This window comes from Triturus cristatus, chromosome 11, assembly GCF_964204655.1.
Source record: "Triturus cristatus chromosome 11, aTriCri1.1, whole genome shotgun sequence".
NCBI classification, from domain to species: domain Eukaryota; kingdom Metazoa; phylum Chordata; class Amphibia; order Caudata; family Salamandridae; genus Triturus; species Triturus cristatus.
In genome coordinates this window covers 533501125-533520818 of record NC_140594.1, presented here as the reverse complement: position 1 = coordinate 533520818, position 19694 = coordinate 533501125, and the positions used below count along the sequence as shown (strand labels likewise).

At 40.4% G+C, this 19694-nt stretch overlaps 1 protein-coding gene across 4 annotated transcripts in view; it reads left to right on the top strand.

The window, feature by feature from the left end:
* SLC4A5 (solute carrier family 4 member 5) overlaps positions 1-19694 on the top strand; it is a 753917-nt gene that overhangs the window by 208111 nt on the left and 526112 nt on the right. Inside the window, exon 1 of one of the 4 annotated variants that reach the window (XM_085633457.1) lies at positions 1834-1900. The exons of the other annotated variants lie outside the window; for them this stretch is intronic. Coding sequence (XP_085489583.1) covers positions 1870-1900 — 31 coding nt within the window. The 5' untranslated portion in view covers positions 1834-1869. Of the gene's footprint in view, positions 1-1833; positions 1901-19694 lie in introns of those variants that run through there. 4 annotated transcript variants of the gene reach the window in all.

The following is a 19694-nucleotide window of genomic DNA, read 5'->3' as shown; positions in this document are numbered from 1 at the left end:
CCCAACCTGCTGGTATGGTTAAGTTTTCTAAACACTCCCCTTACTCCTCTTCCATCCCTCTCCTTAATCTAATTACAGGGGCTACTGTGTGGCTGGGGGTGGTAGAATTTGGGGGTCAGCCTGTGTAATTCTCCCTTTAAAGAACAGTTTGGCCACCCCTCACCCTCTTCCTGCCTCTGCTCTACAGATTGTACTCCTCTGCCCACAGGAAACCAATTGTCTCTCTAGCAGGGCTTTTCACGCCTCATTAGAGCAGCCTGGCCAGCTGGGCAGAGGCTGGCCACTCAGGAGAGAGCAGCTAAAAGGCCGGATTTTGACTCACAGAAAAGAAAGTTTGATAACTTATTTTCTGTCATAGTTATTATAAATCTAACAGTGGCAAGTTGTTGAATTTATCTTAACTATTAATTTTATAACTTTAAGTATCTTTTTACGTGGCTCCTATCAAATATGTATATGTAAATAAATATAAAAATGTTAGCCTATGGAGCCATTCACTACACTGGGGCAAAATTAAATTGGCATTTTTCCCTTACTAGGACATACAAAACATCTATTATAATGTCCCTGCTTATTGTTACAAGGCACCCTACTCCTAGGGCAACTCAACATGGGTAGAACTTTGGGGTGACATATGTAAAAATAATGTAGATTAATAGTTTGGAAGTACCTTTAAACCTAAAGTTTAATTTGCATATCATATCAATTTAAAAGCATCCTACAAGGCAGGGCTAGCTTTTAAAATGACAGCAGACACCACAGTATTGCACACTTCAGTGCAGGAAATCTACAGGACCGCTAAACCTCCCTGCCCTATTACATACTAGGGACTTATAGGTAGTTTGAATCTCCCTTGCCTTATTATCTACCAGAGACTTACAGGGGTCTGTCATTCCCAATTGTAAATTTGCCAAATTATCATGCAGTTTTATTAGGCCCTAGGTCTGGTTAGCAGAGCACATGGCATAGTCAGAATCAGAAAACCAGCATCTAGTGGTCAAAATTGGGGCAAAAAGTGGGGGGACGCTGCAAACAGGTCCTGATTTCTCACAATTAGTGTTTAAAAGGAAGGTTTAGACCTCTCAATAGGGTTTATTTTGACAGGTCGAAGTGCTGTTCTTAACCCCTTCAGTGCCCATGACGAGCTGGACTCGTCATGGGCCGCGGTGGCGCTGTGCCCATGACGAGTCCAGCTCGTCATAGACCCCGCCCGCTAATGCAACGGCCGGCACTGGGCGGGGAAAGGGGCGGGCACTGAAGGGGTTAAAGTGCTTTAGTCTGACTTCGTTGGCAGGCCCTAAGCCATGTTTGCACTGCCACTGTAGTAGGTGTGCTATAGGTGCTGCTGTCCACTCGTGGAATTTACTTCACAAGGCTTGTGTACACCTATATCTGACAGTTTGGGTTTATGCCAATTCAGCCATGTTGAAAACTGGGAAAACAGGCACATTCTACTGGTTAGCAGAGGTAAAGTACACAAAGCTATATAGGCGGCAAAATGTTGGCGTGGACCATGCAAAAAAATTGTCTTTTTCTACTGTACCGCTTTCTTTTAGAGCCAGTTGTGCTGTCAAGTCAGAGCTAGAACGATAAATACATGTAATAAAAATGTTAATGAGTCGAATTTAGAGTTATATGATTTTGCTGTATCCACTTGTTACATATTTTTGTGCAGTGTATGTTTAAACTGCATATCCTGTATTGTAAGTGAATCAGCACCTCGGTAAAGCTGGTAACAAAACTTCATTAAAGCTGCTGAGAGTAAAATACTTCGGATTCTTGTAATCTGCTTATTAAGCACAAGTGTTCAGCAACCGCTTATAAAGCAGGAGAGTTTTATTTTCTGAAAGTCTTTCTGCGTGATACGAAATGGAACAAAGACTCCAGGTGCCCACTCCAGGTAAGAAATTGCATATCATTGTAATTTATGGTATATTTATTCAAGTTATTCTTATACTGTATGTCTTCCTCTATACCATGGACTGTTTTGAAATACTTCCCGCAGAACAGGTAGGGTGGAACAGCGTAGTAATCTTAAACACGGTTGATGAAAGTGCTTTTGAACTGTAGAACGTATCTAACATGTCGTTTTATCGCTTGTGAATTTATAATTTGTTTTAGTTTGACCATAACAAAGTAGCAAATTCAAAACTCAGAGACTAGGATCGATCGACATTTTTGTATTTCCAGTGAACAATACTTCCACTCTACGTGGAACGCAACTAAAATGTAAATCATATCTTCAGCAATAGGTTAGACAGTGTAAAAGTGTACCTGTAATTATTTGTAAGCCCCGCGTGCGAAGTAAATCATGTATTTTACAACTGTACTGGTAGCTATGTGAGGGAAAGGAGTACACTGCTCTGCGACTTACCCCACCCCTATTTGTACAGCCTTTACGGGTTTGAAATTAGTTAGCTTTTTTTGTTCTGATCCCTGCTGATATTGAATTATCGCTGGCCATATTTGGGTATAGTGGCCTTCCATTTGACCTGCGTTAATGCAAACTGGCAACAAATATTTATATTGCTACTTACTCATTTTAACAATTCTGTTCGCCTTTGAGTAGTCGTGTTTTCATTTTTTACTTCACTCCCGGTTTCTCTGCACTTACATTTTCTGTCTCAATTGGACTGCAGCGCTCACTCTCCCAAGAAATGCGTCACTGTCTCGCTCATTGGTAGTACCCAAGAGTGGGTTTTGTGACCCCCTCTCGATGTAATTGCCCTCCCGTATGACAATCCCTCCCCTGACTTGTACGATTGCAGAAATGTCACTGTACGTCTCAAATGACTGCCCCTATCCTTTTTTTTCGAAATACATTTTTCTTATTTTAGTGCGGCGGGCAGAATTGCAGTTAGTTGAGAGATCCTACAATTAATAAAGGCTTTGTCAAATGATGACGTGTATGTCAATAATGCAGGCGAGAATAACAACGAAAAAGTGCACCCATTACAGTCAATATGCTACTAAAAAACATAAAATTCCAACTCTAGCCACGGTAACCTTGATATATGAATGTATTCCAGTATGTTGCATTAAGATGCTCCAGTTAATGTGTGGTCAAAGAAATGTAATATGACATTTTATTTAAAAGCCCTGAATAAATCCTTACTGACACAAAGTATTTTCAGGTAAAAGATGTGTTCCATGACTGTGGAATATGTACTGGGGTAATAAACACACCCCCTGCGCAAGTTCTGACTTGTTGATAAATATACTTGAAGCACTTTAATGTAAGTCAGTTTACAAGGAGACTTTTTAGTAAGAGTTTTGTGTTAGCATAGGGAAACTTTTCTACTCTCTTTTACTTAAACCATTGGTACAATGTCTAAAAATATTGTCACACATATCTCCTTATCAAACTTGACTGTAAAGTTTCTGGTGCGGATAAGCAGTTACTGTGTTGCACAGGGGGCTGCTTTTTTGCTCGCTGCTGCATTAGGCATTTGGCAAAGAGCAGATTATTTGATAAAATCTCACAGATTACCGTAGGCAAGGGTTTTAGTGTTGGTTACCCAGTTTGACATAGCCATGGGGTTAGAAGATTTGAGCTGTGATAATCCTTGCAATGTCTTTTTATGATACATAGTATTTTTCTTTGTCAAATATAATTGTGTATGCATTTGTCATTTTATGACTGTGCTTGGGAGGCCCCCTCAAGATTCATTACGCCAGTGGGTGGTTGCCTTTCCACAGAGGAGTAGATTTGCCAACTTGTCATGCAGTCCAGCGGAGCAAGTCACCTTGCTGCGCTGCACTGCGCGACAGGGAAATAGCAGGAATGCACTGTATATAAGTCATCATGGCGCATTCCTGCCTTTTCCCCTGCACTGGCGCCCATTTAGCAGCCTAGAGCCAAAGCAGGCACCCTCACCCCATGGTGCAAGGGTGTCTCTGTTGCATGCAGGATGTTTTTTGTGCAGGAAGGAGCACCTTTCTGCACAAAAACAATCCTGAGAGGCATATTCCTGTTTCTATGTGTGCTGCAGAACACGTAGAAAGAGGAAGTAAGAAGGAGAAATAAAGATATTTCTCTTCATTACGCCTCCCCTGAGAAAGCCTATATTTTTGATGCATTCCCAGATTATGGCAAATCTGGGAAAGTGTCAAAATCCATGGGAGTTGCGTGTGGAACACCCACGCAATGCCCATGCAATGCCATCCCAGGGCAGAGTAAGGCAATGCAGTGATTGGCGCTGCATTTCTTTACTCCAGATTTATGCAGCTACTCAGAGCCAAGCAAAGTGGCCTTGCTCGGCATCATAAATCTCACTTAAGGTTTGCCCTGCGCATGTACCACTGTACATGGTGCGAACACGATGCGAACCGGGTCATAAATAAGCCCTGAGTTTATGCTGACTACAGTAGGCCTGAGTTGATTACAGTGACAAATCAATAATTAGGGTATGGGCCTGCTCGGTTCACTGGGAAAAGTTATGTTTGATGCCATAGGTCCGATCTGTTTATTACAAAAAGTTTATTACAAAAAGTTCTGACAGGCCCATACCCTAATAAGCGTGGATTATTTATTGTGAAAAGCATTTGATAAAGTCAATTGGCCGTTAATGGCAGATTGTTATCACATTGTGTTACAGGTTGCAGACGGGTATGTTTTTCACATGCATGGCCTCTCACATATAGCTGTATGAAGCAATGGTTCTGGTGCTGTTATTCTCCCTCTGACAAGCTATGAGGGTAAAAAGTTTTCAATGTGATAATCCTTGTTAAGGCCTTTTGATAGATCATTTTGCCAACTGTAAGTTCGTACCTATTTGTAGTTTTATAACTGTATGTTCAATGGTTGGCAGCCCATGTACACTTCCGTAAGCCAGTGATGGTTATGGCGTCAACCAAATGGCAAATGCTATATGCCTTGTTGGTTCACTGGGAAAAGGTACGTAAGAATCCATGGGTTCGATTTGTATAAAAAGTTATGATAAAGGCAGTAGACCAGATCTACTAGGTTTCAAAGCATGTGTTAACAGCAATACACTTTTAAAGAGTGGTCATTATCACACTGTGCTAAAGCCTGGAAGCAGGTATTACATTTCATGTAATCCAGGAATATCGAGTTGTGGCGCTGATGACTCACCCAAACAAATAGTAGGGATAGAAGATTTGCACCATGATTATCTCTAGTAGGCCATCTGAGGAGGGATGCTATATTGTTTTCTCAACTATAATTTTGTACATTTGTAATTTTATTTTGGTATACCTCTTAGTTGCCTTATGGGAAAGCTTATGCTCTTACAATAGGTGTGAACTGGTTACGTTGACAAGTCAATGATAGAGCTCATGGGCCTGGTTGGTTCATTGGGTAAAGTTATTTCAGATGCCGTAGGTCTCATCTGTTCATTATACAATGATATGACAAAGGTAGTAGGCCTGATTTATTTATTGTGAAAACACACATGAGAAAGACAAAAGGCTTTAAGTGTGGATTAACACTACAGTCCCTGCAGCCATGTATTTCGTTAAATTAAATCTCACAGATTAGTTTTTTAAGGCAAGGCTTTTATAGTTGACTAAACCCTTTGACAAACCCTGGTGGTAGAATATATGCACTGTAATAATTCTTGGTAGACTCCCTTCAGAAGTCTGGACATACTTAGTTGCCCATTAGGAACGTGTTTTGAAATTAATTTGATAAATAAAATGCATACACATGTGAATACTAATAAATAATTATGTATGTATACATACATAAAGAGACTTTGGGAACAGAGCTCTTCTGTAATTGGTTTGCATCAGTGTCATTTACAATCTATTTCAATCCTCCATGACAGCATAAACAATGGTGCAAGGGATCATCCCACTTGTTTGGCATTTGCCCTGTGAGTGATGGCATTTGTCTGATCACATGTGCATATCTGCCTGAAACCGAGCTTATTTACCTTCAGAACATTACAGCTCTCTAGCAGTGTGCCATACGCCTCATAGCCACTGCCTCTAAACCAAGTGACCATAGTGGAATGGTATTGCCTAGTGTATCATTGTTTTACCATTCCAAGATGGCCAACATACTGGTTCTAAACATGGAAGACATGCTAGAACTTTAAAGAATGATACAATACCATTGTGAGGCTGCTATGTTTAATTATATTTGTTATTGCAAGCATGTGCCAACCAGGTTGAAGAGATTGGATGTTTTATTTTTTTATTTTTTCCTTTCTTTTTATTTATCTTGTAGTTGTAGTTGTTGAGTGTGTGAGGGTTTTATTGTGGTGTGTGAGTGGGTGAATGCAAGAATAAGTCAGTTGGTAGATAAAGGGATACATGAATGGAAGAATGAGTGTCACAGTGAATTTGTGTTGGCCAGTTTAGTGCCTGACCCACCAGTGACTTAAGAGGCACTTTGATTTGTAAGCCAGACCTGTTGGCATTGCCAATACTTTTTTCCTCCCATGTTTTATAAGCCTCCTAAATCTACACAGTACATAGTATTCCTCTGGTATGTATGTTCTATTGCGCTTTTGTGAGTATTGTCATATTTTTAGTTTTCAATAACTATGGGCTTGCTGCTTAGTAAAGTTGTGACTAGTTAGTGCTTGCTCCTGTGTCACCCAAATGCAATGAACATTTGACAGTTAAGACAAAAGCACATGAGCGGAGTTCAAGGAGAGCAACAAAGTAAATTAATTGTAAATCTGCAGTTCTGCATTCTGCATGCCTTATCGACATTCTACACCAAGTGGTACTATGCAGCAAGATATAACACAAGCTAAGTACTAATTATATTTCTTTAAGATGATCCATATGTTCTCTTTTCTTCAGTATCTTTCCCTCAACCTAAACAAGAATTTTGGTTACAGTTACTGCATTTTGCTAAGAAATTGACATTTCTTTAAGATCAGCCTTCATCTAAGAACCTACAAGCAGCAGTTCTGTTTTCAGTGGCCCCATATGGCACATCAACCAGTGCACCCTTGATGTGAAATAGCCTGTGGAATTTGATGGGCATAATTTGATTTCCTCTAGTGAACATTAGTCTGTACATCAATGCATAGCACCCAGTTCTCCAATTCTGCACATCATCTGCTATTTATTTCCCTGTACCACTTGATGCAAGAAGTAGAGGTTTCTCTGGGAGTGTGTTGCTGTACTGGAGGTTGGCTATGTATGGTGCTTGACTTACTGCAAGGCTGAGCTGGAGTACATTTGCGCTTGTTTTGACACCTGTAGGGCAGTAGTAACTTTAGAAGTGTATTTTGTGAAATGCAACTGTCTTGCTTGTTTGTGGGTGTGTGTTGTATTAGCATGGCACTCCCAAATCCCTACATAATTTCCCTAAATCACTCTAATTTAGTTGCGACTATTCTAAATTTTTCAGACACTCACCCTTATCCCTTCAACATGTATTACCAAAATGTATACCTACATATGCGGAGCTCCACGTCACGGTGGCAGAGATTTCGCAGAAGAAAATATATGAGAGGCCATAGGTTTGTGAATAGCATTTTGTATTATGTGAATAGCATGTACCACTTTAGTGCTACTTTAGATCCTACAAATGCCGCTGGTGAATCGGAATGCATTTTCGTACTCTTATATTTTGAACATCTTTGTGCATGCCATGCATAATATAAAAATCAAACAAACCTATTTTCTTTGCCAATACTAGTTTCACTTGCTGTACAAACGTGGGTGTAATGATATCTAGCATACTAATGGAAAATGGCAAGTCACCAGTGCAATTTACAGTGTTCTGTCTCATCAAAACTTAGCACGAATAGTAATGTGATATGCTGCTTCGTTAACTCAAACATAGAAGTCTATTTTTTTTCTAAGCTGCAGAACAGTAGCCCACTGTTGAAGATATTTCACAGACTGGATTAACATTTGAATCCCAGAATAGCATATTACAGCCATTCATTAAAACGTGACCGTGTGAAGTGACCGACATGCAGCTATTAGTTTGATAGGAGCTGAACAGCAGCAAGGGGTAACCTCTGAAACTAAACCCTCCTAGCTCCACTTATTCATCTAAGATGGAACATTTCCAGGGAGAGGAGAAAAAGGAGAAACAAGAACTTTAATGTTACTCTAAGCATATAATTGCTTTTTGTAAAAAGATCCCTTTTTTTAACTAAACAATCTTTTATGCTCCCTGTGACTAATCCCAACTTTCTCTTTTATTAGACATTGGAAAGTTTAAAACTCAATTTGTGTTAAATATGTGTCTTTCCCGCAGCTGTGGGCAGGGCTGAATGAGCAGCATTTTTTACAGAAACACCGAGAGATGATTACATGTTATGAAGCATGCATGAAGAGGATATAAAATGGAAACTCTTACACAACAAGGACAAGAAAACAAGTGAATATATTTCTACGTATTTGAGTGGCTCTACTCAGTGCTTGAAATGGAAATACAGAAGTGCAGGTACTCCTTGTCCCAGAGTACCTGTTTGCTGCTGAGAAGTGCCGGTACTCTTCCATTAAAAGCATTGCAACAGTGCTGAGAAGTGCTGGTACTATCCCATTAAAAGCATTGCAACAGTGCTGAGAAGTGCTGGTACTATCCCTTCCGAATGGAAGAAGTGCAGGTACTGAGTATCTGGGAGTACCTGCCCATTTAAAGCACTGGTTCTACTAATACACAAGTACAATACGTTACTCTGTAGCCCATTGATTAACAACCATATTGTAGCCAAGGGAGATGATGCGAGTGCAGGAACAAATACTTTCTGATTTTTGATCACATACCCTTATCGGTGACTCCTATGTTTGCCCTCTTACGGCAAACACCCCAAGGATTGCAGAAAGGCAACAAGGTAGTGCAATACAAGGCAAACAGATATATGCATGCCCTTCTCTGCACCACTTTTGTAAAGACATGATCGATCACAATTGGTAAAATCATTGGACTACAATTTGAGGGAACATCGAACAGGTTTGGAGCAAATGTGGCTGGTACAAACCTATATTAAAACTATGATTCATAAGAAATTGATCAACATCAGCAACGTACGTTTACAATTGCAGAGACCGATACATTTTGGTAGTTTCTCAAAATATATTAAAGAGGGCAACAAGAAACCTGTATAATTCTTACGTTTCCAGTCATACTCTTTTTTTTTTTTAAATCTCTTTTTATTAAAGAAAAACAAACCAAATAATACCACACAAACCAATACAATACTAAATAAGCAGTCATCAGGACATACAATAATATTAAATAAAAGAGTGGCCAAACAATAAACGTAAACATTACAGAGGAGCACGGTATACCGGAGAATAAATCAAGATCTCACAATATCCAGTAATTCCAATAAACTCAAAATTACAATGATTCATTATCGACCACAAATGGGGGAGCGTTGTTAAAGGGGCACACAACCAAGCCCAATTCCCAGTCATACTCTTAGCCCTCTGCCCTCCTGTGAATTTCCACTGTGTGAAGATTCCACAATAATAGATATATGAAAAATCTGCATTTGTACATTTTTCATTTTCTCCAGACGGTACATATTTTCCTATGTGGAGGAAAACATTCTGCTTCAGTACTGAAAAATATGGGTGGGTTTGTTTTTTTTCCACACCCATCGTGCAGGCTCTCTCCACCATTTGACTACAAACCTATTGTGGAAAAGCAATTCACAATGCTTGGTAGTCCCCATAAAGTTACAACTTTATTGATGTTCACTATATGGTCAGTACACCCGGTCCACCCCTGGGAACGTCTGTGCTTCAGCCCATAACCCTAAACTTACAACTGGATTAATCTGCAGGACAGGTGGGTTTTCTACACTGCAAAGTTAGATTTTCAAGTGGAAAGTTCTTCAAATTCCTATTCTATAGACAGGATTTGGAAATTTCTACCACAGAGTTGTCTTTTTACATTCCTAAACCGGCATGCCAGATGTTTCTGGAATGGCCTTGTGTAAAAATGTCATTCTGAGTAGGCCTGGGTCGTGACAAAAACTAGTTTTTTCCTTGCTCGCCAATGAGTTGGCGAGTGCAAGCGAGGAAATTCCAACACTAGACCACCTTCCAGTGAGATTTCTCAATGTGGGTGGTCGTGAATGGTCGCAACCGCTTGCATTGAGTAACCAACCGTACACGTTGAGGAAGCTGCCACTCAAGTAGAAAATCTACTTGTTCCGGATGATTTTACAGTGCGGGGCAGACACCCGGCACTACAAATCTGTGCGTACGGCGTGACCTAACGCACTCCGCTGCGTGCGGAACTCTGCATAGCGCGGCCGATTTATTTAGTTACTTCGCAGAGTTAGGAACTCTTCGCACTCCGCCCAAGCTACAGCTCCAAGTGTCACAGTCATGTTTCCTAGTTGAACAAATGTTATCCGGAAAAGAGAAAGCACAGCATCTTTGCTATTTGCCGCAATCTAGTGCTTTATAATAAACAGGGCAGGCCTGCTTTGAAATCCATAAATAGATTTTGCAGCATGAACGTGCGTCCTGGCAAAGTGCCAGGTCTGCACAATATTGTCTCCTGCTGACTAGCCACGTGCCTCACACTTTTCACAGCACTACTCATAAGCATACTCTACAATCATGTGTTTATTTCTAAATCCAATTGCATACAGTATTCCCAAATCCACAATTAGCTTTAGCTTTACCATCTATTGCCACCATGCGTCATGTGGTAGTGATATCTATTTTGACAGTGTGAGTGTGTCCAGAGGCAAAACATTGTTAAATAAAGCCTCACATGAAACTGAGCACTGTTAATAAGGATATATAAGGGAAGATCAAGGAGATAGATGATATGTTTGTGAATGTGAATGAGAAAAATAGAAAAGAAAAGAAATTACTCTTTGTGCTGTGACGTTAAATGATCAGGATATGGGGCTGATGGAAGATGTAGGAGTTTCGTATAACATTGTGTTATAAAACATGCAAGACAGGTAATGGCCATATTGACAATTACAGGAAAATCATTCATTTGCAAAAGGTAAGTCGAAATGTAGTTACCGTGTTGGGTTACATGTGGTGCCAACATGGCATTTGTAGAGAGATAAAGTAAGGTAAAGGTATTTGTTATGGTAAAAGGGGCTGAATATTTTGGGGTGGGCTTATTAAGCAATGTGGCAGAGGAATGTTGATCCAGTCCTGGCCAGCACAGATGGGAATGGAGCAGTTGATAGTGGCTTGACTGCAGGAGGAATTCGATGGAATATTCAGACTACAATTGGTTGAAATGAAAGAGCTTAGCCATTGAATTTTTGCATAGAAAACTGATACTCTTAAAGTGCAGTTTATGCAAGACACCACAGTCCTCTAAGGTAAGGTTGGCTGAAAGGTTTAGCAGATTAATGCCAACCGGACTTGATCCAACCAAAGGAATCTTCTGAATGGCGATATTTTGTTTCGTTGATGTGCAAGGTAGATATCTAGTTAAAGTTATGAATGGAGCTTCAAAGCAGCATTGTCAGCATAGTAGCGGATAGTCTTCGAATGTTAAATTTGCGTACACTGGTGAGCACATAAAAAGGACATTCTTTTTTTATTTTTAGAGGAAGTATCTTGCAATGTTTATAACTACTAGTGGTGTGAATAAGTTTAGTCAAAGACCCATACCTTTGGCTAGTCCTTTAGCTATGTTTTGTCCAATTGTGTTTAGGGCGGAAAGGACATGATCAACCTCTAGCATTCAAAGATGATAAAATAATGAACCTGAAAAATGTAATTGAACAAGTCGGGAGAAGCATGTCTCTCTTAGGAGAAAAATGCAGACGTGTGCTATGAGAAGTGGCAAATTTGGGAAACATGAATGGCAGCATCAAAACAAAGAAAGAACAAGCATTAGCAAAGCCAATAGGTCTGAAACATGTGCCCTAACAAAATGGAGAATCTCCCTGGACTACAGCAAAATACACAGTCAGCCAGAGGGTATGCATCCGTTGTGAAACAAATATATATCAATGTTGTGGCAAAACCAGTAACAAAGTATGGAGCCAGACAAGTCCCCTGTGGGCCTGGTTAGTGAGACTTGCAAACATCAATGACATTTTTGGAAAAAAGATATCTGTGGTGCCACTTAACTCAGAGGGTTGATCATGCCGCATAAGTTTGAAATACATTTTGGAAAAATGGGTATTAATGTCTAAGTCAGCTAGGACCTGTAGACCACAGGTCGTCAATCAGAGAGCTTTGAAAACTTGATTAAAAATCTATTGGTGTTCCAGAAGAGCATCAGAGAGTCTAGAAAAATCAATTAAAATGCTTGTAAATAATATCTGTGGCCTACTTGCAGCACACCAAGGCAATATACAGTAAAATAAAAATAAAAACTCTAACAATATCTGGGGCACAGTCAGCCCAATGGGGGGTCTGTAACAATCAGTGAAACTCTGCACAACACTAATAGTGTGCACATATATCAGGGCAATATGTGGTCATTTCGGAAAAATGTAAAACATAAATATTACTATTCCTGGGATGGCCAATGTCCCTGTAGCCCCCAAGAGAGTAATATGGAGACTAGCAAAAATTGTTTTGAAGGAGGTGTTAGCGCTTCCACTGCTTCCACTGCTAGTGAGGTACTTTGTCATCTAGGGCTAGAAACTGTATATTGTTAAGATGAACCACTGGCTGGTTCCAAAAAACATTGCAGTCTTACAAGGCAACAATGAATGCCCAAGGGTAGATGATGATGGTGATAAGATTGAAAACTGTGTGGCACAAGGTAGTTATTTAGTTATCATGTATGTACTTATATATCAAGAAAAGAGGTATTGTTCATTGCAAATTTGACTGCATGTTCTACGGTCATCAAGTGTGACTTAGGTAAAGTTCTTTGTGAAGTCCAAAGCAGTACAAACTACTTAACTATATTTTCCTTGCAGTTTATTAGTGTCAGATGGAAAAACCTGTGTTTTTATTCAACTATATTATCTGGATGTCAGGACTCCTTTCAGAAGGCCACAGGGCAAGCAGGAGCTACTGGATGTTTGGCAGAACTGTCTTTGGAAAGTCCATTAAAGTACGCCACTTATACACTAAACCCACTTGTAAATGTAAATGATCTCAATCATCAAATTGAAGACTTGAGAAAATCATAGATGAATGATTTGGTACTCACAAAGGTATTTTACTGGTAGTATCTTCACAACAGCGGAGTCTCTGCTCATAAAAGATAGGACTGTTCTATCTTTTTAAGTGCAGAGACTTCACATCCATAAATATACTACTATTAAAACACTTTTATGAATGACAAACAATCGTAAACTTACACAAAAAGTGAAAGTATACCTTCATAAATCTGGCCCTTCATCTTTAGCGACAAGACAAGAAGTGGATCATGCATTGACATTTCAGTCTCTATTTTAGTTAATAAATGAAACTGTCTTCAGGTCTTGTTTTTACAATTTAATCATGGAAAAGTGTGACACAGCAGGTTTTGGAAAACATCTAAATTACTTGATTCAATTAAAAGTGGCACTTATATCTACACTTCCAAACAGATTCAATCTCGGCTGGGAGAGTGGCCTGTTCTCTCGTGTATGCATGTGTTTATGTTGATGGTGGTGGCAGCAGCAGAGTCAGTACCGGAAGTGGTAACTAGCATTCTGCTTTCCTCCCTGATGAACTAAACCTGCAGTTGGAGGTGACAAATGAAGAGGTTAGGTTTTTCATCTTACCACTTTCCCTGGAGCTGCTTTCCAATTTGGAGTGCAGGATACCATTTTTAAGTTCCAACCAAGCCTTTCCAGAATGTGGTTGATAATGTGCATTGTATTTCAATATTACATTTGGTAGCTAGGTTTTGTATGTTTCTAGTTTTCTGAATAAAGAAACTGTCACTGCTTTACAAATAGTGATTATAGTGACTTGAGTTAGAGATGACAGGACCCTTTTGGTTTCTATAAGACTCCGTAGAACAGTGACATAAGTGCATGGGTGTGGGTGATAGAATTTGTGATGTAGAAAATTCAGTTAGTGGTTACACATTGATGAAAAGAGATGTATAATACCAAGCTTTGTGTGTGGCGTGATCATTGTACATGTACCCCGGCTTGGGAGGACGCTACCACTGGCGACAAGATAGGGGATTACGTAAACCCCACAACCCGCAGAACCGAGAGTGCTATCCCAGAGTTTGCCCTGGTCCAGCAAGCTGCTTGTGTGTGCCTTGTGTGCCTAAGTTGAAGTGAAAAATCATCAGTTGACGTATGTGGAATCAAAGCGCCACTCCAGCCAGTGCACGGCTTGTATAAAAAGTGAAGGCCTTACAAAAAAGTTTGTTAGTCATTGGCTGCAAATTTGCCAGTAAAGTGGAGACAAAAGATACTGAGATACTGAGGCACAGCTTGACACAGAGCATTCATTTATACAGTACAACGACACTAAAGGCAGTGACAACCAGGTACAGTGAAGTGCTAAAGGCAGTGATAGCCGAGGGCAAGAAAGCACTAAAAGCAGAAACTGTTCTGATGCACAAAAACGTGAAACGCAGTATAAATTAGGTGCAATGCAAAGAAATGAGAAGGATGAAGAACAAACAAGAAACAAACAAGCTACTCATTACCAAATAAGATAGCACCTCACAAAGAGAAAGTGGGCTTTGATGACCCAAATGTCAGCACACCGCTATTGCTTAATGAAGGTGCTGGTCCAAGCGGGCAGCAGTCGCTGCCAGAGTGAGCTCCGTTCCCAGTAGCAGAAAGATCTACAGATTCTGATGCTGCTGCATTCTTAAATCCACTGCTTAACTTCGATACGGCCAAAAAGTAAAAACATTGGTGACAGATGGACTGCCTGGTTTGAAACCATCAATGATTTTATTGATTCACTAGAAGACGCAAATGACAAAAAAGAATTAAACATCTAAAGGGTGAAGGAGTAAAAGAAGTGATAAAGAAAAAAACACAAGGTGACGAAGTGACTTACTGTTAAATCAAACAGGTGTTAAACACCAAGTTCAGTGTTAAGTATGGAAGGTACATTTTCAGTCAGGAAAGGCAGAGAGCTGGTGAAACGATAGATGATTTTGTAGAAAGAGTTGATTTGCCCATTAATCAGTGCAAGTTCAGTGAGTTCAACGATGAAGAGGTCATACTTCTCAGAGTAATAGATAGTTACCTCTCCGATTCCTTCAGATGATGAATGCTGAAAGAGAAACTCAGCTTGGCGTGAGTACTCATGGCTGCCAGAGGGGACAAAAGAGCAGACAAACAAGCAGCTAACATGGAGCCTGGAACGGCCCAAAATGAATCATCACCGAGAGTAAAAAGTAAGTCAAAATACAAGGGAGAAGGCCATAAAGTAATGTCTCCAATGTAAGAGAAGTTGCGTTTTGAGGGTATATGTCCTGTCATTGTAAAGAATGTAAGAAAGAGAACCATTTTGAAAGGTTTGAAAAGAGAGAGAAAGATCAAGAGCATCACATCAAGAAAACAAAATGGAAGAAAGATCAAGTGCATCACATCGAGAAAACAAAATGGATGCCAGAACATTCCAAACGCGTTGCTCTATGCGCACCAACAAATCCAAGCGACCACATCAGTTGAGGCAAATAGAAACTGAACAACATTGATTGTCATCAAATTCCTTGTCTATTAGTTTGCCAGTGTCAAGCGACAGTGGGGAAGATGGGTGTGCTTTGTCAATGTTGACTGCTGGATGACGTGTACATCTAGCTAGGTCAACAAGGGAACGTGCAAAATTAATTTGGACACTGTCCCAAGATCACACTGAAAGTGAATGGGTGCCCCATACCTTTTATCATTGACAGTGGCGCATTGATAAATATTATGCTATTGGAAAAGCACAGTGAACTGTCTCCAGTGCCCTGTTTAACCCTGTTGAAAACCAAAGTGTATACGTGGTCTGCTTCAATGTCACTGCCAAGTCAAAGTTCATTCATAGCAAAGGCGATGCATAAAAAGACAAAAGTACAGGCACCAATTCATGTCTTGCCAGGCACTTCATCAAACAAAACTCACGTTGTTTAAAATATCTTTTCTGATGGGGGAATGACTCCGGATCCAAGTACAGACCTTGTCATCCACTTCACCCCCACAAGATGTAACTATGCTGAGATCCTTCCTTGGTGTGGTCAGTTACTGCTCAAGGTATATACATGACTTTGCTACTGTAAGTGCCCCATGGAGAATCGTAATGAACTGAAATGTCTGATTTCAATGGTCAAGCGAATGTGACCAAAATTCCTAGTAAATCAAGCATGCGATTGAGAACGCCACTGAGATGGCATACTTTGATCCAAGATTGCAGACGGATGTTGTTGTTCATTCAAGCCCGGTGGGGTTAGGTGCCATCCTTGCCCAGCACACTGGGCATCCAAATGCCTTAAGACACATTGTGGCTTATGCTAGCCAAAGTCTGTCATTGACAGAACGTGCCTATTCACAACCTGAAAAAGAACACCTCGCTGTTGTGTGGGTTTGTGAGCATTTTCATGTGTTCCTATATGAAAAGCATTTCACAGTTGTCACCAACCACCAAGCATTGCTCACCATGTTCAGCAATCCTAAAGATAATATGCCCCCTCAATTGAGAGGTGAGGGTTGCGATTGCAGGAGTATGATTATATGATAGTGCATTGTCTAAGAAAAGATCAAAACCCTGCTGATCACTTCTCAGGTGTGCAATTATAGTGTCATGGCGTAACTTCCAAAGCAGCTGATGCTTATGTTCATTTCATTGTGAAATCCAGTACCCCTGCTGCCATATAGGTAGAACAAATCATTGCTGTCCTGCACGAGTACAGACAGGAATTTGCAAACACTCAAAGACTTTATTGCACACCAATCATGGCGAAAGCATAATCAACATCTTCATGATGACCTTGAATACTAGAAATTCAAAAATGTGCAAGAAGAACTTTCAGTTACCTCAGAAGGCAACGTCTTACGAGGGTTGAGCATTGTAATGCCAGAGAGTCTGAGACAACAAGTTATTGAACTGGCCCATGAGGGACACCATAGAGTTGTTGCTGCGAAACGAGCGCTATGGGACCGAGTGTGGTTCCCTGGTCTTGATGAAGGAGTTGAATAAGTTTTAAAAGCATGTAATGTGTGCAACCGTCTTTCATCTAAGACAATCCCACATCCATTAAACATGTCCGTTCTTCTAAAGCATACATGGGAGAAGACTGCAATTGATTTTTTTGGCCCCCTTAACAATGGAAAATATCTACTTGTAATTGTTGATGAATGTTCCTGTCTTTCCCTTGTGTAAGATCTGTCGTCAACTACTCATGAGTCATTGAGAAACTAGAAAGTATTTTTGCAACATGGGGCGTTTCTTAAATTTTGAAATCAGACAATGGCCTGCTTTTAAGTAGTCTAGAATTTAAATATTTTCTCACTCATCTAAATGTCAAGCATCAGAAAAGCATACCTCTCTGTCCATAGGTGAATGGTGTGGTCGAGAGATTTATGAGCATTCTCAAGAAGACTGTTCAGAGTGCTGTGCTGTGCTGGAACTCAAATCAGTTCTTCAGTCTCTGCTTTGTGCATAGAGGTCAACCCCCCCATTCTACCACATGTGAAAGCCCTGCCACCTTAATCTTTGGGAGAGCCATGGAAACCAAACTGAAGATCTGTGCTGAAAGATGCTGCTGTGCTCAGAGCACTGTGTTTAACAGAGGAGACCAAGTTATCATCAGGCAGAAACAGAAACGCAAGTCTGATGCTCCTTTTGATGCTGACCCACAGAGGGATGTGACTATTAAAAGGACACGTGGTGACTGCTCACTGACCTGTAAAGTCCATTATGCAACATTCTTTGCATTTCAAGCACCTGCCTCACCCTACGTCAACTCCAGATGTCAGGAATGAGACTTGCTCATCTGAGAATCCAGAGAGCCCAATGACTGTAAAGCTGTCTCTGTCACCAATACCAGTCCTAGACTCTTCTCCGGTATCTCCACAGCCTCACATGACCAGATCTGGGCTATTAATTGCAGCAAAACTTTTTTTAATGGTACTTTTTATTTAACAAAAGGGGAGATGAGATGTAGTGTCTTGTGAGTTAGAGGTGACGGGACCCTATTGGTTCCTGATGGACTCTATAGAACAGTGACGTAACTGCATGGGTGATAGAATTCATGATGTAGAATGTTCAGTTAACGGTTGCAGGCTGAGGAGTACAGCTCAAGCTCCGTATGTGGCGTGATCACTTTGAATGTGCCCGAGCTGGGGAGGACACTACAGTGATGTTGGTGCTTTTATTTTTCGATTCTCAAACCAATAAGGGCTCACCTTACTGTCTGCAGTGTGAGAGTCATAGAGGTAGGGGAAGCTCCTCTTTATATTAATAAAAAAGAGCATATTGATGCAAATATTCAAGCATAACATCTATGGGGATTAACCTCAAAACATGAAGACTTAACCTGCACTCATTTTTCAATATGAAGCAGCCATCTTGTAGAATTGACTGGTTTCTTAAGAATGGGTGGTTCCAAAAAATAGCCTCACAAAGACTTTACCAGGCACAGTTATCAGGATCATCCACCCCCACAACAGCATCTGATGGTATCCGCCATATTTGTTGTCGCATGAGCCAACTCTGATGCAAGACTATTGGGTAGTTTATGTGCTGGTGATTTAATTGTAAGGTCACCAATCATTTACCAGCAGTTGGTTTGAACCTTTTTTTATTACTTTTGGTGTCAGGCACACTTAGGGGATCAATATGGGCACAAACTAGTGACAGGTCTCCCTAGAAAGCAGCTCTTCTGTGGTAAAGGGAAAGCAGAAAAGGTCATGTCATTCAATCAGACACATAGGTACATGTCCAGTAACCCTCAATTCTGATGCACCAGCCACTCACTGTCACACTCAAACCTCACCAGGTGTGACATCACTAGGGGATAATGTTCAATCAGCCAATTGGTATCGTTTGTTTGAGATTCATCCTAATGGAACTGTGTCACACACCAATTCCACTGTGTCTAGTCAGTGAGCTCATCATTATGACTCACATGTCAGTGATGTCAGACAATTTTTGGTATAGGTCCGGTGTCACCACATTCAATGGGCCAACATATTACTGGGACCTGTTTTAAGTTGAAAGGGGTGCCTGCTGGAAATATAAAATAAAGCAGATCCACAATTGGTGCCATCTAGTTGAATCTGCCTTGTTAACTGCTTTGTCATTGCTAGACCTAACTGACTTTAGTGTGCCTTCCCCCAAACCTTATTGCCTTAGTGCCTTCTGTTTGTTGTAATTCATTTTTGTTGGCCTTAGGGCTCTGTGCACTTTACCATTGCTAACCAGTGCTAAAGTTCTAGTGCTCACTCTTTTAAGCATAGTAAAATTGGCTTAACCGAATTGGCACTTTTAATTTACTTATACTTCCTTAGTACGGCCTGTAAATTAAAAGCTACTAGTGGCGCTGCAGCGCTTATTGTGCCACCAACTTATGCAGCCTTTTAAAACACGACTCTGGCCTGCCATTGCGGCTTGTGTACAATTTTGAACTGCCAATTTGACCTGGCAAAATAACTATTTTGCCAAGCCTAAACCTCCCTTTTTAATACATATACGTCACATCTAAGGTATAGTGTAGGGAGCAGTGTATTTAAAAAGTTGGACATGTACATTTAAGTTTTACATGTTCTGGTAGTGAAATACTCCCAACTTCGTTTTTCACTACTGTAAGGCCTACCTTTCTCATAGGATACCATTGGGTTACCATGTTAAATTTAGGAAGTACTAACTTTTTATTGGGAACAGGTAGAAATCTCATGCTTGGGCTCAAA